This window comes from Brachionichthys hirsutus, chromosome 10 (assembly GCF_040956055.1).
Source record: "Brachionichthys hirsutus isolate HB-005 chromosome 10, CSIRO-AGI_Bhir_v1, whole genome shotgun sequence".
Taxonomy (NCBI): domain Eukaryota; kingdom Metazoa; phylum Chordata; class Actinopteri; order Lophiiformes; family Brachionichthyidae; genus Brachionichthys; species Brachionichthys hirsutus.
Genome location: NC_090906.1, coordinates 4,646,581 through 4,663,897, shown reverse-complemented (window position 1 = coordinate 4,663,897; position 17,317 = coordinate 4,646,581). Strand labels below are relative to the sequence as shown.

The following is a 17,317-nucleotide window of genomic DNA, read 5'->3' as shown; positions in this document are numbered from 1 at the left end:
TTACATGAAGTGCATCTGCGGAGGACACGGAAGGGAGCAGACAATGGAGGGTAATTTGGGTCAACAAAAACATCTCATCGGGCGTTCAGGGATGTGCTGAGGAGCTTGTTGCCTGCAGCAGCGCCGTGAAACCAGCTTCTCGGTCAGAGCGTTCGGTAAACGACTGCAATTCACTGCCATGTTCCCAGTGATTGGTCAAAATATACTAGTTTGTTCGCCGGATAGTTTTCTGAAGTTACATGTAGAAGTACTTCTTGCACGCATGTTTTTCCTCTATATATGTCCATTTCGGATATTTTGTGGCTAAATAATGAAATTTACTGTTAATGTGTCCCATTTTGTTCGATTTGTCTTCCCTACGCCCGTTTCAGTTTGATTTAAGTAGCTACCAAGGAATGTTTTCCCCCAAAAAATGAACGTGAGCGCAGCCTAATATTTAGTCACGGTTCAGTTTGGATGTTTTACCTCAATACTACTGTATTACTTTCTGAAAACGTCTGTTTTGGTACATGAAAGTGTGACTGTTCAAAATTTATTGTGAATTTGATGAAAATAATTGAATTGAAAAGCATTACTGAAAGCGTTTATACATATTTAACGTTCGTAAACTTGGCACAGTCTGAATGTGGGTCACAGAAGAGCGACAGCGTGCCGCGCCCCGCCCGACTCGACTGAAGGTTGTGTCTTCACGGGTGATCAGAGTCACGTTTTGACACAGAAAAACTCTGCACTACAATTCGGAAGGGTTTCTTACGTTTAAATACCCTTTTTTTAGCAGTAGTCTGTGAGCTTCTGTAATACCTGCTAACTGTAATAAAAACTTTCCTTTTTATTTTGTCCATAACTTCTTGAGTGGCGTCCTAAACTCTGCCGTGGTGGATTATTAAATGTGAGGGAATCGGGTCTGGAATGTCCTCGAAAAGTCCTCGTTGGCTTCTATTTGTTCTATTTATTAATCTTAATCCTAAATCCAAATCACGGGTCGTGCTGGGGCCGAGTCCAGCAGTCCAGGGAGCGAGGGGCGGGGGTACACCCTGGACAAGCCACCATTTCATCAGAGGGCCACATAAACAGTCATTCACGCCTACGGACAATTTAGTGTAACCAAGTCACCTAATTTGCATGTTTTAGCCGTAATAAAAACATGCAAATTAGGTGTGGGGGGGGGGGGGGGAACCCACGCAGACAAGGAGAGAACATGCAAACTCTCAGAAAGGCGCCAAGTTGGATTTGAACCTGAGACCTTTTTGTTTTTGAGACCACAGCGCTACCCACTGCCCCACAGTGCTCCCCTACATTATGTTTATGTATGCTAAAAACAAAGAAAGCTACGGGTTGTGCTGAAACGTGTAAAATGAAAGTGTTTCTGTAATGTCCCATCTGCTCAGAGGATTCCGCTGGGAGAGCTCTCCAGGTAAACCGCAGGCACTCTTAGAACAGCGGAACTGTTTAAATATAAGACGGAACCATTTTTTAAAAGAACACAAGTTAGTTTTTTTTTACCTGCGTCCCCGGGATGGGCCCAAAGGGATTGGCGGGTCTCAGGACTGGCTGGTTGTACATGACAGGCTGGGGGGGCATCATGGGAACGCCCCCCATCTGATGACTCATTTGAGGAGGGAGCTGGTCGGAGGGCAAGGTGGAGACACAAAGTCAGATCAAGAGCAGGAGGGTTCAACATGCTGTTCTCAGATCAGGGGCTCTTTACCATTCCGTAAACAGGCACTTGGGGTGTTGTCATAGGAAAAGCCACTGGTGCTGGAGCCTGTGTGGAAATAAGATGTATAAAATCATGATATCCAGCTTATCTAACCGCTTACAGACGTCCCTCAAACAAACGTTTCCCCATAGCAACAAAGTAGGTGGAACCTTTGGCGAGTGATGAATTAAAGCAGCAGCTTTTTCAGCCACAATAGATGAAACGATGGCAGAACAGGTATGATCATTGACGTTCCATGCATTACATAAAAATAATAGATGCATAGATAGTGGGTGGGGAGATAGAATCAGGTGCAAAAAGCGCATTGAAGGGTAGCAAGTGAATAAAGGAGCTTACATAGCCGGTATAGATCATCCCATTCTGTGGAGAGTTAATGAAAACGAGAGTTACAACAATAAACCAGACACGTCCATCCTGGAATCGCTTCTATTTTCTATTCAGGCCGTGCCTAAAAGCTGAGAGGGCAATCATTTGGAAACGAAGCGATGGAACCAGATAGAATGGAAGAGACGTATCGATAATCAGGGTCGCGCTCAAAAGGACAGACGCTTCTCCAAAAGCCCCAAAATGATGCAGATCAAGTTTCATTTGCTGCTGGTGTTTTTCTCATTTCTATTCAAAATGTTTTTTTGTAAATTACATGGCCATGGAATGAAATTTACTAGAAATTGATCTCTCTCTCTCTCTCTCGCTCTCATTGCAGCATCTTGAATGGTGAGTGTCCCGTTCTGTTCTCGCGTATTAGTCTGCCGAGACGGGGGTTATGAAATCACCGCCGTTGGTTTGTTTGTCTCTCTTTAAGCAAGATAACTCAAGCAGTTACAGATTGATCTTGATGGAATTTTCAGGAATTCTACCAGGAACAAATGATTAAAAAATTGGTGATGATCCAGAAGAGATTCTGGATTCTGGATCACTTTGAAATATTCAATAACATTGCAGTCGATGTAGCTTCAAAATCTGTTCCTCAATATCTCGGTTGATTATTGACCGATATTTATGGAATTTGACACAGTCGTGTAGGGTGGGGACTGAATATCATCCGGTTTGGATCCGGATCTTGGATACTGTCACGATATTTAAAAAAATCTGGATTTTCCCATTTACTTATAATGAAGGCTTTAAAAAAATATATGGTTTCAATTCACTCACCAAAAATCACAGTCATAAAGGCGTCCGATATTCTCTATCATGCAAAATGTATTCTGGATCTGATCCAGAATGAGGTCAGGAAAAATATCTTACATTTTAACATTAAGACCGATTCATGGATTCAAAAATGTGTTAAAAATACACATCAACTCTGATTCACTTTTACTTTTCATGGTTGGTGTATAAAGATACCAAGAACAATTTAGAACCTTTTGATGACAATCCAGATCACCATGTGGACGGTGTAGATCTAATTAGGAGGGGAATGAGATGCTTGGTGGCGGTCTGTGCTCTCAGAGTGCTTTTCTATTTATTATTGTATCGAGAACGATAATAGTGTACTTCATATAGAATTACTGTGCAGTACAACTAATTTAGGATTAAGAGTACAGGTAGCATTAATAAATATACACTACTGTTACTGTATTAGAATAAAAAAAGACACGTGGGTAAAGGGTGGGTCGATAACAGTGGAGGGAGGGGTTGTACACCCACACTGTCATATATAGTAACGTAAGTCAAAGCATCACAAATTACCATCTGGGGGATCGGCATGGGTGCAGGTGTCATGGGATGGGTGGCGTGCGTCCAGTTGGTGTTGGTGCACATGGCCTTCGACTGCCAGCCGCTTCCTCCTGTTGGCTTCTTCTCCACCAGCTGACTCCACTGGAGCTCCGGCCTGATGAACGAATTCCATACAAAGACAGAAATAAATCGTTCGTCATGAGAGCGTGCGAGTGGCGATAAAACCGGACGGGCAGCCGAGTCATGTGCCGGCGGCCAAGTTTCGTTTGTCGTAAAGAACCCACTCACTTTTTGGCTGGCATGCCTCCAAACTGCAGGTCTGAGAGAAGGAAGACAAGAAATGTATCATCAGGAGAGGGGGGGGGACAAATTGAATCAGAGTGACTATTTGGAGAGAGATATTTTTACACTCACTGCCAACAAGGTTGGCTAATGAAGAGTCGAAGTCATTTGGCAGCATTTTCCCAGAATGCAATGGGGCTCCGGGGCTGTGAATTTGAGCCGGCTTTAGCAAATCACCTGACGTTCGGACATCACCATGGTAACATGAAAGAAGAAAAGATGGGAAATGAGTCAGGAGGATGAGACGTTTGAGGACGTTTATTCGCCTGCTCCGTTGTATGCTTGCAGGATTGTGTGTGTGTGTGTGTGTGTGCGTGTACGTGTGTGTGTGTGTGTGCGTGATTTTACTTGTGCTTGCAGGCCTACCTCCCCAGGCATTGCTATTGTTGGGCACAGTGTGTGTGGTCTGGATGGGGGTGAAGCTCGGCTGCAGGGTAAACAGCTCACTGGTCAGGTTTGGCACGCTGTGGGAAGGCAGGCGGGGAGGAGAGTGTTTCTCAATTCATCTCATTTGTGCAACCGGAAATCATCAGCATGGCATGCAGGAAAAGGGCCAATAAAATAAAGGCTCATATTTCGTCTACGGGCCGGGCCGGGCCGGGCTGGGCCGGGCCGGGCAGCCCTCGCATCAAATTTAAAAACTGGACGAATTTCTTTGTTCCCGTCCCACCAAGAGGAAGCAGTCTCTTGGCATCGGTGTTAAATCTGGACTATATTACACCTGACTAGACGTTTCCTACACGCCGTGTGTGTGTGTGTAGGTGTGTAGGTGTGTGTGTGCGTGTGTGCGTGTGTGCGTGCGCGACCACGGACTCACTGGTTGCTGACGGCTACGATGGGTGAATTCGAGAAGAGATCTGTGGCTCCCCCGCTGCTGTTAGCGCTGCCCACCGACTGGGCGCCGGGTGACGCAGTGGGAGTCTGAAGGTCAAATACTTTATGAGTCTCCTCCTGGCAGGGAGGAATCAACACGATCACATTTCCACGGCGTGTGAGAGCTCTGCAGCGCAACATCAACAGCAGGAGTCTCCTCGGGAACGCGAGTTGTCGTGTTAAACAGTGCAGCTTTCATAAGTATCTCTGACTTGGGATGGTTCGGGACAGAGTTGTTAGCGCTTCTAGGTTTGTGCGTTTGAGTTTAAGGTTGTCTCCTGCCTTGTGTTGCTGCAGTCTGTTGTCTTCCGTCTTGTCGTCCGTTCGGCTGCGGGCGATCCCAGTGCTGGACAGAGAGGACGGCGCGCTGGACAAGGTGCTGGATCTGAGACAGACACCAACATGTCAACGCAGAGCTTTCTCTGTTTCCCTGTATTGTTTCGATTGGCTTGTCTCTCGCGTTTTTGCTAACACCGCGTCAAAGAGTCGTCCTGTCGTTCCTTGTCGGCTTTATAATCAGGGCGTGTTGCAAAGACACAGAGAACAATTTCACACATTTATATCTTTATGTGTCGAGATTTTGAAGGAAGATTTTACCGATTCCTTCTGAGGCCAGGCGCTCCCGTTTGCATTTTCGACCTTTCGGTATTGTACATGCTCTCTGAGGTTCTCAGCAGAGCTCTATAATTTATTCCAGGGGTTCGTCTGAAGAACCTTCTCCAGCATCGTGGGGGCCAACACAGAGACAATTTAGAGTATAATCAATTGACCTAAATTTAATGTTTTTGCAGGTGGAAGGAAACCGGAAAAAATCCACGCGGCCACGGGGAGAACCTGCAAACGCCACACAGATTGGATTCAAACCCGGCACCTTCTTGCTATGAGGCTACAGCACTAACCACTACGCCACCGCCCCACCCACTTTACTTGCCTTGTAATTTTCCCTTGGAACGGTTTAATACATTTTTTATGTTATTCAATTTGTGGACGTTCTAATGGTTCTTTCATTTCTTGCTGTCCTTGTGAAGCACTATGCAGCGAGATACTGAAACATGCTCGACCAATGAAAATAAAGGAACATGAGTCTATGTATGTTGTTGCATAAGTGCATATAAGGTCTTTACAAGGCATTACAAAAAATAGCGACCATTTGAAAATAAAAGTCTTTTTCATGCGTTACACTGATTTTTCGTATCGAAACGTTTGAGAGCAGAAACACGATGTAGCTTTTCTGATCGTACCTGCTGGCTGCGGGGGGGTCCTTCAGCTTCCTGCCCTCCAGAGAGGCTAGATGCTGCTCCAAAGCCTCCAGGAGAGAGCTGGGAGCCTGAGGGAGGGGGGGGGGGGGTGGTATTTTATAGGGTATCGTTAGAACCGCTAGCCAAGTGGACAAAAGGGGACACACAGACATTCACCCTCCACCTACCTTGCATTATGTCACTCGTTCTCTCACACACATAAAGCAGCAGCAGAATTAAGACATCCTCAGATTCATGATCTGCCGTTCAGCAGCTCATTGGGGGGGTTTTGCTTTTTTTTTTTTTGGATGATTATTTTTTCATTTTGGTTTCATCAGGTTTGGTTGACCAGCATGCACACAATCAGCACTGGATCATGCAAGCGTTTGTCCACAAGCAGGACTGACGGGACGGGGCCGAGCAGAGCGGCGTCGCTGCAGGGCTCCGGAAACAGAGACTATATCAAATCCATCTAAGGAGCGCGTGCACACACCTTCACATGCATACGCAAAGAAAATCACTGTCTCAAAATGAAGAGTTAACTTGTGGATTCCATAAAAAAAAAAGAAAAGAAAATTACATTAGTCTATTATTTATTTATTTGATTTCCTCAAACAAACAATAGAGCGAAGAATTAAAAATGCACTCCGCTGGAAGCCGAGGAAGTTAACTCAGAGAAATGTCAACATCTGGTGAAAATCAGGTATGCACATTCAGCAGCTGGCTGGCGGTCATTATTGGAAAACAAAAAAAGGGTGGATGGGTTTCATGTGATACCAGGATTTTCATCTCGAGGCTTCCATTTCGGCACCAAACAACACAACGCAAGCACGACAAGCAAAGGAAAGATTTCTCATATACTTATTTTAAGGGGGGAAAGGGAGTAAAATGCGAATTGCGGATATCCTTCTTCAGAGAAATCTAGAATATGCTAAAAGTTTGAAAGTAAAACAGACACATATCTAGAACTCAGTATAGGCATGGCTCACTATGTTGTTGAATAAGGGCATGTAAGGTCTTCATAAGCACTGCAAACATGGCGTAAAGTGTGTTTGTTACCCGATTCGTCACCTTAGAAGCATCCAATCATGAGTCACGTGACAGAGCAAGTTGCATTTGGGGCTTTCAACATGACATGCAGCACTTATGATGGCGTTATCCACTCCCATCCAAGTCATATTTGCAGAGACCTTCTTAATAAACACCATTCGCTGCTCTCCCCACAGCTAATGCAAAGGGACATCACCTTTTTCAGGTTTTGGACACGGCTTGTAGGGGGGGGGGGGGGGGGACATAACCTATTTCATAAAGCTGTGCCGATAAACATTTGTATAAAGAGACAAGTCTTGATATCTACAGAAAGACTAGAGGGGAAAATTCAGATGAATCCTAAGCCCCAAACTTGGACGTCTAAAAAAAATAGCCAAAAAACCGGCTACAAACTTGTTATTCAGCTGCAGGATGCTGATTCGAAAATCGTACCTCGGAGTAGAATTTGCTCTATAATGTTATAGATAAGAAGAATAAAAAAAATATATATAAAGCTGCACCGATGCTTGGCAAATGTGACTTCAAGGCTATTTTGCTGGTCGTTTTCTCTCTATTCTAGAGTCAGAGAGAAAAAGGAGAAAAGGCGTTAAGGTGTAAAGGAGAGTAAAGAAGAGGAGGAGAACGGGGCAGCTGCAGCGTGGGGGGGCAGGTCTGTAGGGTGAGTAGGGAACGGGAGCGTTTAGGATGAAGCATTATGGACTGACTTGACAGATTTAAAAACTGGTTGACTGAGTGGTTGATTGACTGAGATGAGATGTGGACTGACCTGTGTGAGATCGGGGCTGTCGCCCTGATCTATCCCAACTCGCTGTGTCACAAAAAAGGAGGGAGGAGGAGGGGAGGGAGGAGGGAGGCAAAATAAAAACAAATGTAATAACAAAACAAGGAATAAAGCAAAAAAACAGATTAAAAAAGGGAGTAGACGTGTGAAGGAGGAAGAGGAGGAGGAGGAGGGAGAAAGAAGAATCAAATGCAAGCATTCATTACTTCATGCAGTGGCTGGAAAACAAAAGACAACAGAGGAGGAGGGGAGGAGGAAACATGCACACACATAGAAACACCAATATTCACAGTATTCTATATGCACACACACACACACACACACACACACCTATAAGAGATCTGAGACTGGGGGGGTGGAATGAATGCAAAGCACACCGACTGACTGAACGGAAGAGGCAGACCACAGGTCACATGACTGCGAGCGAAGACACATCCAAAGGGGAAGACACTCAACTAATGTTGACTTTGAACAGACGGACAAGGGGAGGGACGCAGATGACACAGACAGACAAACACATTCTGTTAGACAGGTCGAATGGATGAAAGTCAACGTTAGTCTGTTCTTCTTTTTGTTTGTTTGTTTGTTTTCTCTTTGGATTGAGCGGCTGCAACCCCCCAAACCTTCTTCCAAATGGGATCGAAACCAAGCCAGAGAGACAGCCTGACGATGGAGGCTACGTGGTCTACAGGCGAGCCTAGCGAGGACGGCAACTGTCAACTGGATAGCAGTCGTTAGGGACACTTTGTTAAGAGAGGGACTGAAATCAGAGGAGACAGAGACAGGGACAGGAAAAGAGCTCGCTTGGGCATGCAGTGCAGGCAGGCGACCAGGCAGCGCAGTGAGGGCTCCACTGGAGGCGCTACATGAGTGGCTCCCGTGATGGCTATCGCTGTTTCAGAGTAACCCCCCCCCCCCCTCCCCGGGTCAGGGCAAGAGACGGACAGAGACAGGAGAAAATCTAGGGTGGGGGGGGGGGGGAAGCCTCGGAGGATTACGGTGAAGAATGGCCCCCCTGGACGCTGATCTACAGTCGGGATTCAGTTTGGGAAATGTCGACCGCAAATCAGATTCCAGAGGCGACACTCGTCCGGAGCAAATCTCAACAGCTTGACGGGGACTATTTTCTCTGCAGGTTAATTTTGTCTAAGAAAAAGGAAGGAGAACATGCACGAGATGCAGACACGTCCTAAGTTGAAGGAGGGCGGAGGGCCGTTGAGGTTGGCTCCAGACACATGATGTTTCCCTCTTCCTCCTCCTCCTCCTCCTCTTCTGAGGAATGAGGAGGAAGAGGAGGAGGAGGAGCAGGACGCACAGGCGTTACCTCTGCCACTTTGAGAAACTCGGACAGTTTGGTCATCCTGTTGAGGAAGGTCTTGTAGATCTCCAGAGCTTCTTTGCACTGGTTCTTCTTCATGTCAAAGTATTTCTCTGTGTGTCAGAAGGAGGAGGAGCAACGTTAAAACCCGACACCGGAGCATCTGATCGACCGGGGAAGTTATTCATCCATTGTTTTGGTATTTGTGGCCTGAAGAGGCTGCTATGGCTTATTTACCATAAACATTCATTATTGTTTTCTACATGTGTTCATTCAACCATTGCTATTTATACAATGTATTTTCCCTTTATAAACTCTGCTGTTTTTGGCATTTCCAAACCCGAATGTGATCCCGATCCTGTTTCTGAGTGGCCTGTGATTGTCCAGAAGTATGAAATAAAATAAAAAATATATGAACTAGTTTTCATGGTAAACAATCTGTAAATATTTAATTGTTTTAAAAATTGTCTAAATAGAATATAACTGATACTTCATATGTGTGATCGCAGCTTTTTTTCTATGCCTATGCATTTATTTATTTGTTTGTTTGTGGGGGTATTTATTTATGTTTATACCACAGTAAAGCAATGCATTTGATCAATATGTACTTCTAAACTATTTGTAAATAAATTATTACTCTGATATTTCTATGTGTGATCTCAGGACTGTTTTTTTTTTTAATCACCTAAAGCATATTTATTGATTTAGTTGTTTGTTCACGACTCAATTATTGCCAAAATCACTCGGCTGCATGAGGATATAATTTAAATACTTCACTTAGATTTATTTCAGTCCGCTGAGGTGCTAGACAATTGCAGTGGAATATATATATATATATATTAAATCAATCGGGTATTGATTTGTACAGAAGAGCCCATGTATTCAGAGATAAAGATAAAGTCCTAATAACCGTGGTTGAAGTTCCTCAAATCATTTCAATTAATGACAAATCATTTCAGACATGAGACATGGACTACAGCAATGGACGCCGGACGGACTCCGATGACCTGCTGTGGTGTTTACCCAGCATGTTGATGACCCCCTCGTTGTAAGCAGCAAACAGCCGTATGGAGTCTTTGAACAGCAACATGAAGGCGGTGTTGATCACGCCGTTGGTCAGCTCGTTTGAGTTGGGCTGAAGGGAACGTGGAAGACAAACATCGCTGAGAGCGGATCAACGACCCCGACGTCTCGTTCCTCTCTTGAGGCGGACATTTACCTGGAAGTCCAGCAGCGCGTCCAGCTGGTTCTGAATGGTGGGCAGAGTCTTAATCAGCTTGTCCGTGTTCATGGTGCGCATCACGCCATCAGCCCTGGCCACAAACAAGAACGCACGCACACACAGACACACACACGCGCGCCGCGTGTCAGAGCTGCAGACTAAAGTGTGGAAAGGTGCCGTTCGGTGGGGCTCGGCGACAACGACAAGTTGTTCTTTATAAGAAAAGAATAGCGGCTTTACCCAGGGACGAATGCTAAAACTCCATTCACTGATGTGTTATGAAATCTTCTGTATGTGCTGCTGTTATTGTATATTTTTGTGTTCACCCATAATTGTCAGTAGTCATTACAAAATGTTGATTTAAGGAAAAAATAGAAAATGTATTTGCAGGAGGCGGAGTTAGAAGTGGAGGAGATGAAGATGCTGAGGTTCTCCTTGGGCGAGACCAGGTTGGACAGGATTAGAAATGAGACAATAAGAGGGACAGTGAAGGTTAGACGTTTTGGAGACAAGGTCAGAGAGACCAGACTTTGATGGTTTGGACATGTCCAGAGGAGAGACGGGGACTATATCGGTAGAAGGATGCTGAGGATGGAACTGCCAGGGAACAGGGCTAGAGGTCGACCCAGGAGAAGATACATGGACGTAGTGAGGGAGGACATGAGAGCGGCTGGTGTTGGGGAGGACGATGCAAAGGACAGGCTGAAGTGGAGAAGGTTGGTTTGCTGTGGCGACCCCTCAGGGGACAAGCCATGAGGCGTAACAAAATAAAGTGCGATAGCCTTATGCTAAAACGTGATCAAAGACGCAGCGTGTGAGCGTGGGGGTGTGCGAGCTCGGCGTTACCCTCGCTTCATCTTGGTGAAATCCACAGCAGCTTGTCTGTAAGACATGGCTTTTTCATTCAGGTAGCGGCTGTAGCGTCTGATGAAAGTGGACATGCTATATCCTTGGGGACAGAGAGGAGGCGCTGGAGTTAGGCACTGATCACCGATGGCGTCACATGGAGCTGGAGGACGGGGTGCCACGAAGGCCATTTTTCTAGATACTTCGCAAGCAAATGGCATCAAATCACCTTGTAGAGCAGCCTTATCTAGAAAGCTGCTGAGGTTGAAGAGCGTGTTTCTGGAGGCGAGGTACTGCATCAATCTCTGGTGAAAGAAGAAGCACAGCAGGGAAGAGGAGTGTGCAAAGACATCCCATAATAAACAACAATCTCTGCTCTAACAGGAATCTGCATCCCTTTAAAAAGGCGAAGGTGCTCGTCTGGTGCGCACGACCTCTTCTACTTATTTAGCGTTTTGTGATGTTTTTAAGTTGTTGCTCTTGTAATGCGTTGTCACGGCGACCACAGAAATGTCAGCCAGCCAGAGACCTTATCGGTCCATGGACACATGGACGCCTCAAAGAAGCTCACTGCAAAGAGTTGGAGGGGAAACCGTTGCTGTCTGAAGATCAAAATGTCCTCACATCAAATGTCCTCTCTGTGTCTGCGGTGCAGGGAGGAGTTATGTCTCTGTTAAGTCCTTTCTCTGTCCGTTGGGTGCTAGTTTGATGCTACATTAACAGTTGATGCCATTTAATCTGTAAAATGTTTCCCAGATTGACTCAATTAGTGAATAAAACTCTTGAATATCATAAATTAGTGTTAAATTCCCATCACATTTTCCCGGGCCCTTCTTTGGATTTCCTGTTTAGCAGATCATCAGAACTCAAATGTTCATTTTGCAATATACACGTAGCCAAAATCAGCATCTTTGTCTCATTTGAGTCCCTGAACGTGTTTGTAAATCGTTTTATCGTCTCAAACTCTGTTGACCTCCAAAAACAACGACAGGAATCTATTTGAGAGCTCATTCAACACACTTGTTAAGCGATCGTCTTTTCCCAATCGCGTCCCCGAGTCCCCGAGTCCCCGAGTCGGGCTCACCTCGTTGCCGTACATCATGAGGTGGTGTGTGGTGATGAGCGCTTTGAAAACGACTATCCAGCTGTTGCTGGCCGTGCGCTCCAGCAGAGTGTCTGCCAGATGTGGGATGCTGACGTTCAGCTCATTGGTGCAGTGGATCAGGTCTGGAAGGGATGGAAAAAAAATAGAAAATAAAAAGTCAGAGAAAAGGAACGAGAATAAATCTAACAATTGAAGAGAGTTAGACACCTTGAGCTTGATTGTGAATCTCCAGAATAAAAGCACTAGCCCCGAGGCTATCGGCCGGAGCATTGATTTAGCCATCGCTCAATATCAACACAAATCAATTCGCCACTGATTATTTCATAAGAGCGACTGGACAGACAAACGAACCAGCTGCATCGTTAAATCCACTCTGTGGCTGTCGTTCAGCAGCTATCCTTCCTCCTACGCCCACGTAAGAGGCAGAACTTCATCACGTCCAACGGCTGATGAAGGGCAATGAATCCGATCTTTCTTCTACGGCGTCTTTGTTAGCGCTGACGCTCTAGAAGTCGCGTTGACCTAAACGCTTAACCTCAGAGATTCACATCTAGAGTGTGCGTTGTGCTTTCAGTGCAAATATTAAAAAGCTGTTTCAAATGGATCAAAGCTCTGCTGAACTCTGGACTCAGAGACCCAAAAAACACATCTGAGGAGAACCCCAGAATTATTTTAAAGAGAGAAAAGTACGTTTTCTCTCGCATTTAGTTACAGGTAATAAAAATTCAGCAGTGAGCGTTATACAGAGAAACCCCGGCTCTTGAACGACACGGTTTTTGAAAAATAATTAAAAAAAAAAAAGAATTAGAAATGCCTTGGAAGTCAGACAGTTTTTCGTAATTCAAACACACGAGTGGAGCCGAGGCAAACCGAAGACACGCGGGAGAAGGCGGAGTCTACCCGAGTATAGGTTCACCCCCCGAGGTGGTGGGAAGAAGTGAGCTTGAATTCACAGACAGAGAGAGAGAAAACATTCAAGGCACTTTGATTTCTAAAGCAAATCATTGGTTTTGGGTCCTCCGCAGGATCAGAGGTTATCGGGGGGTTTATTTCTAAATCTCTGGGATGTTTTCGAACCTTGCTGAAAACACTGGCTACAAGAATTCTGGCTGATTCCACAGTCACATGTTTAATGCATGTTGAAGAGGAGCCCCGAGCGCCGGCGGCTCATCACAGCTCATTGTTGAACCTTACAGCTTCCAAGCGTGAAAACCACATCACCGAGACGACAATAATTACAGGCTTCACTCTGCCGTCTCATCAGCCGTCAGCGCAATCAGACCATTAGAGGCGATGCGACATTTGATCCCTTACAATATTAACCAATATTAAGGCCTGTTGCCTTCCAATGTGTGACAAATGACAAATGACATGAATGTATCAAATGATCACCAAACAATACTTTTAAATAAATGTCCTCATACAGCTGAGCAGACAGCAAAGATGCAAAATGACCTCATATTCAGAACTGAAGGCAAAAAAAAAGTTGGTGTCACTACAAGTTATAAATTAGCATTTTAATGTAAGACTTTCTTCCAGCCCCTTGTCCTAATTGAATTTGAGGACATTTATAACAGATAGTAATGGCAGCATTCAGTCATGTCCTTAAACACAAATGGTTGGTTTGAGAATATCCTCCTTGTGGAATAATTAATGGCATTGCATTGATTCCAATGATTGATTGATTCAAGCTTCACAAAGTACATGCACTAGATTTATTGTCCTGCAAACACTCCTACTGCAATAACAAGAAGCTATTCAAGAACGTTACGACCTTGGCTGCGGAAACAACAAGTCGCTTTCAGAACCTGAAACTGCGTTGAAATTTTACGGCCGTTTATGCTGACGCAAATGTGGGTGTGTGTGTTTGGTGCTGATGGAATTTTACTTCCTATTTTGCCTTTTCTATTTCCTGCCAGTGAAATAGTGCATCCCTTGAACACCGGCAGCTTTCTGCCGGTGTTCAAGGTCACGACACCGGCAGAAAACGAGGACGAGTCCTGCGCTTCAACGGCACATCGTCACATCGTTACGATGCACAACAGTCGGAGAAACGGCGCCGCCATTCTTATTTTCTACCCTCTGCGTCTGTCATGGATGTATTAGCAACAAGTCTGGCGTGTTTTTGGTGTTGTTGCTCCTTTCAGTCTGTTTTTAGAGGCATTGATTTCGCTTCAAGCGCTGCAGTCCTTCCTGCTGAGGGCTTTTTCACGCACTCCTCCATTAACTCAAAATACAGAGCAAACATCTGTCCTTTTTTATGACCCTGTTCAGGTTGAATAAGCCTTTCGAATCCAATGAGTTGCAAGCATCGGTACCTAACACACACACACACACACACTCATAGACCCACAGTCTTGTGCAGCTGACTCATCAGAGCCTCATTCAGTGCAGTCGAGTTCATTGGTTGGCATTTTTTTTTTTCTTCTCGACTCTTTCCCCTGAAAAGCCTTTCGGTCAGTTGAGGCATTAGATCCACTGATCAAAAACACACTTCCTTCCCGTTTCTCTTCCCCGACCTTAAAAGCGCAGCGTCGGCTCTCCAGACAGCTGTATGCCATGTCCCGTATCGTGTCTTGAGTGGAGAAGGAGGGCTCTCCGAAGAGGAAACGGAAAATGTTTCCTCTTCGCCTGGATCTAAATGGCTCAAGTACAGAATATCCACTCGACTAAAATGTCGATTCAAGCTCCGAGTTGGGTTGAATGGGGCCCGGCCTACATTTTCCTGCTTTGACATGAAGCTCTCTATCCTACCGCTGATCAGAAATAGAACGAGCCAAACAAACTGATCAACCGACAACAATAAACGGATCCATTCTGAGCTAAATCAAGTTTTTCCGTGGGAGCGGTAGCTTAAAACGTTCAATAATCCACTTCATGGATGAACAATTGTCACGTAGGGCGAGTCCTCTTCTTCCACTCTGATGTTCTTACCTATAAATTGATTGATACTTCTTGATGGCGAGTGCTTTCGACCGGTGCCCAATCACTAGTGATTGATTGATTGATTAGCTGATTTTTGGACTCATCGACTGGCTTTTCCACAGCCTTTGAAGCCGAGTTTACCGGAACGGAAACGGAGATCAAAACTTTGAGAGTCCGATGTAAGGCGATAGAAATCAAAGATGTCATCGCCATCGGCGTCAGCTGTAGATACGGAAATCAAGGTAGCAGCTATAGCTACCGAACAGATCAATTCTAGAGTCACGAAACCGACTCCTCATCACCTCCGTCTGCGAGAAGCAGAAGTTGACGACATCGTGAGGTGGATGTGAGATTGATCCGCCTGCAGCATTGGAAATCATATTTTAAGTCAATAACTCAAACTGCTGCTGACGAACGTACGATTCTCACTGCTGAGAGTAACTTTCCAGGCTAAAAGAAATCCGGTGGCATCGACACAGAGCAGATCTGACTAAGGCCGCTTCATGTCGCTGACGTCACTAAAGTGTGTGACGGAACCTTCCAGAGTCACAGACAAGTCCCCCCCCCCCAATTTAGTGATGCAGTCCTAATTTATATATATTATATTGAGCCCCCCCCTCCAATAGAACATCTTGGGAAGGAGCCTAGAACTCCTAGTCACCTCTGCTGTGAACAGGACTGCCAATCCGACTCTGGCTGCTTGGCTCCCTGCCTCCTTGTGTCTCTGTCTGGTTTGCCCACTTTCCCTCTTAAGTAGCACCTCGCTGTTTCGTCTGTCTGTCTACGCCTATCTTTTGTAGCTGCTGCCTGTGCGCCTGTCTGTCTACGCCTATCTTTTGTGTAGCTGCTTCCTGTGTGCGTCTGTCTGTCTACGCCTATCTTTTGTAGCTGCTGCCTGTGCGCCTGTCTGTCTACGCCTATCTTTTGTATAGCTGCTTCCTGTGTGCGTCTGTCTGTCTACGCCTATCTTTTGTATAGCTGCTGCCTGTGCGTCTGTCTGTCTACGCCTATCTTTTGTATAGCTGCTGCCTGTATGTCTGTCTGTCTGTCTACGCCTATCTTTTGTATAGCTGCTGCCTGTGCATCTGTCTGTCTACGCCTATCTTTTGTATAGCTGCTGCCTGTGTGTCTGTCTGTCTGTCTACGCCTATATTTTGTATAGCTGCTGCCTGTGTGTCTGTCTGTCTGTCTACGCCTATCTTTTGTATAGCTGCTGCCTGTGCGTCTAACTGGCAGCACCATCGATTCCCCCCCATGCGCTCCATCGATCAGAGCGAGATGGAGACAGAGTAATTATAATGAAGCAGAAAGCACCTCACCAATAATCACTGGTTAAATTGTCTTTTTTTTTTTTTTTTTATCTACATGTCGTTTTTCTCTCTCTGCGTGGCGCGACGTGTGGATGAAGAATCTGGACCGACACCAGTAACAGCCGCCAGCGGAGCTCCGACACGCACAGGAGGAGCGCGGCTCCGCTCCACCATCACATCCATCAGTGATGATAATAATGCACCAGAGGACAAGACCGTGAACTTGAACGAGATGAGCAATAGCGCGCGTTGAGCGCTGAGGGTGTCACCGGAGGATTGACGCGCTGCCGCTGCCGCTGATAGTGGCGTTGATAACGCACAGGCCTGCGCGGTAAAGGGACGCTGATGCGTTATGACTAGACTACACAGGCCGGCCTATTAAGACGCGCAGAGAAAACACGCCGACCCCCCGTCTGGCGGCTACAGTTACGGCTTTGCTTTAACTCCCACATGCGTCGCTGCGTAAATCACATTTAAATGTAAGGGAATGTTTGTAATGGTGCCAAATCCGAGCGGCTCGAACGCAAAAACGCGTGAGTGCGCGTTAATCGCTGCCGTTTCTTCAGGCTATCCTTTGTGTGTGTGTGTGGGGGGGGGCACCGTGAAGCATGCGGGTCGGTAGAGAGTCACGTTTAACCTACAGTCAAGGTGTTTCTTCTTGGGTCCGCTGACTTCGTGCGTCGTGGCCTTGCAGACTGCTTTGCTGATGGCAGACCCGGTCATGCTGTGCTGCGCGGCTGCGATCCGGTCCGTTAGAGACTGTCCCGACATGATACCGAGGAGGAGGTGGAGGTGGAGGTGGAGGAGGAGGAGGTGGAGGTGCTGCTGGTGGTGGTGAAACAGGAGGCAGGCGGAGTGGTGGTCGAGTCCGGGTGGGGGATGCCGGGGAGGACGATCAAAATGTCTTTAG

General features: G+C 46.0%; 1 protein-coding gene across 1 annotated transcript; it reads right to left on the bottom strand.

The window, feature by feature from the left end:
- On the bottom strand, positions 1-17,178 carry LOC137900206 (phosphatidylinositol-binding clathrin assembly protein-like). The gene is made up of 19 exons (XM_068744270.1): positions 17,049-17,178; positions 12,152-12,294; positions 11,297-11,372; positions 11,068-11,170; positions 10,219-10,312; positions 10,023-10,134; positions 9,006-9,112; positions 7,667-7,708; positions 5,854-5,939; positions 4,895-4,997; positions 4,557-4,690; positions 4,106-4,203; positions 3,812-3,916; positions 3,686-3,716; positions 3,410-3,551; positions 2,057-2,080; positions 1,709-1,765; positions 1,504-1,623; positions 1-15 (listed from the first exon to the last, which is right to left on the bottom strand). Exons 1-19 carry the CDS (start codon positions 17,176-17,178, stop codon positions 1-3), a joined length of 1,722 nt encoding a protein of 573 aa, XP_068600371.1.
- Between the last annotated feature and the right edge of the window lie 139 nt (positions 17,179-17,317).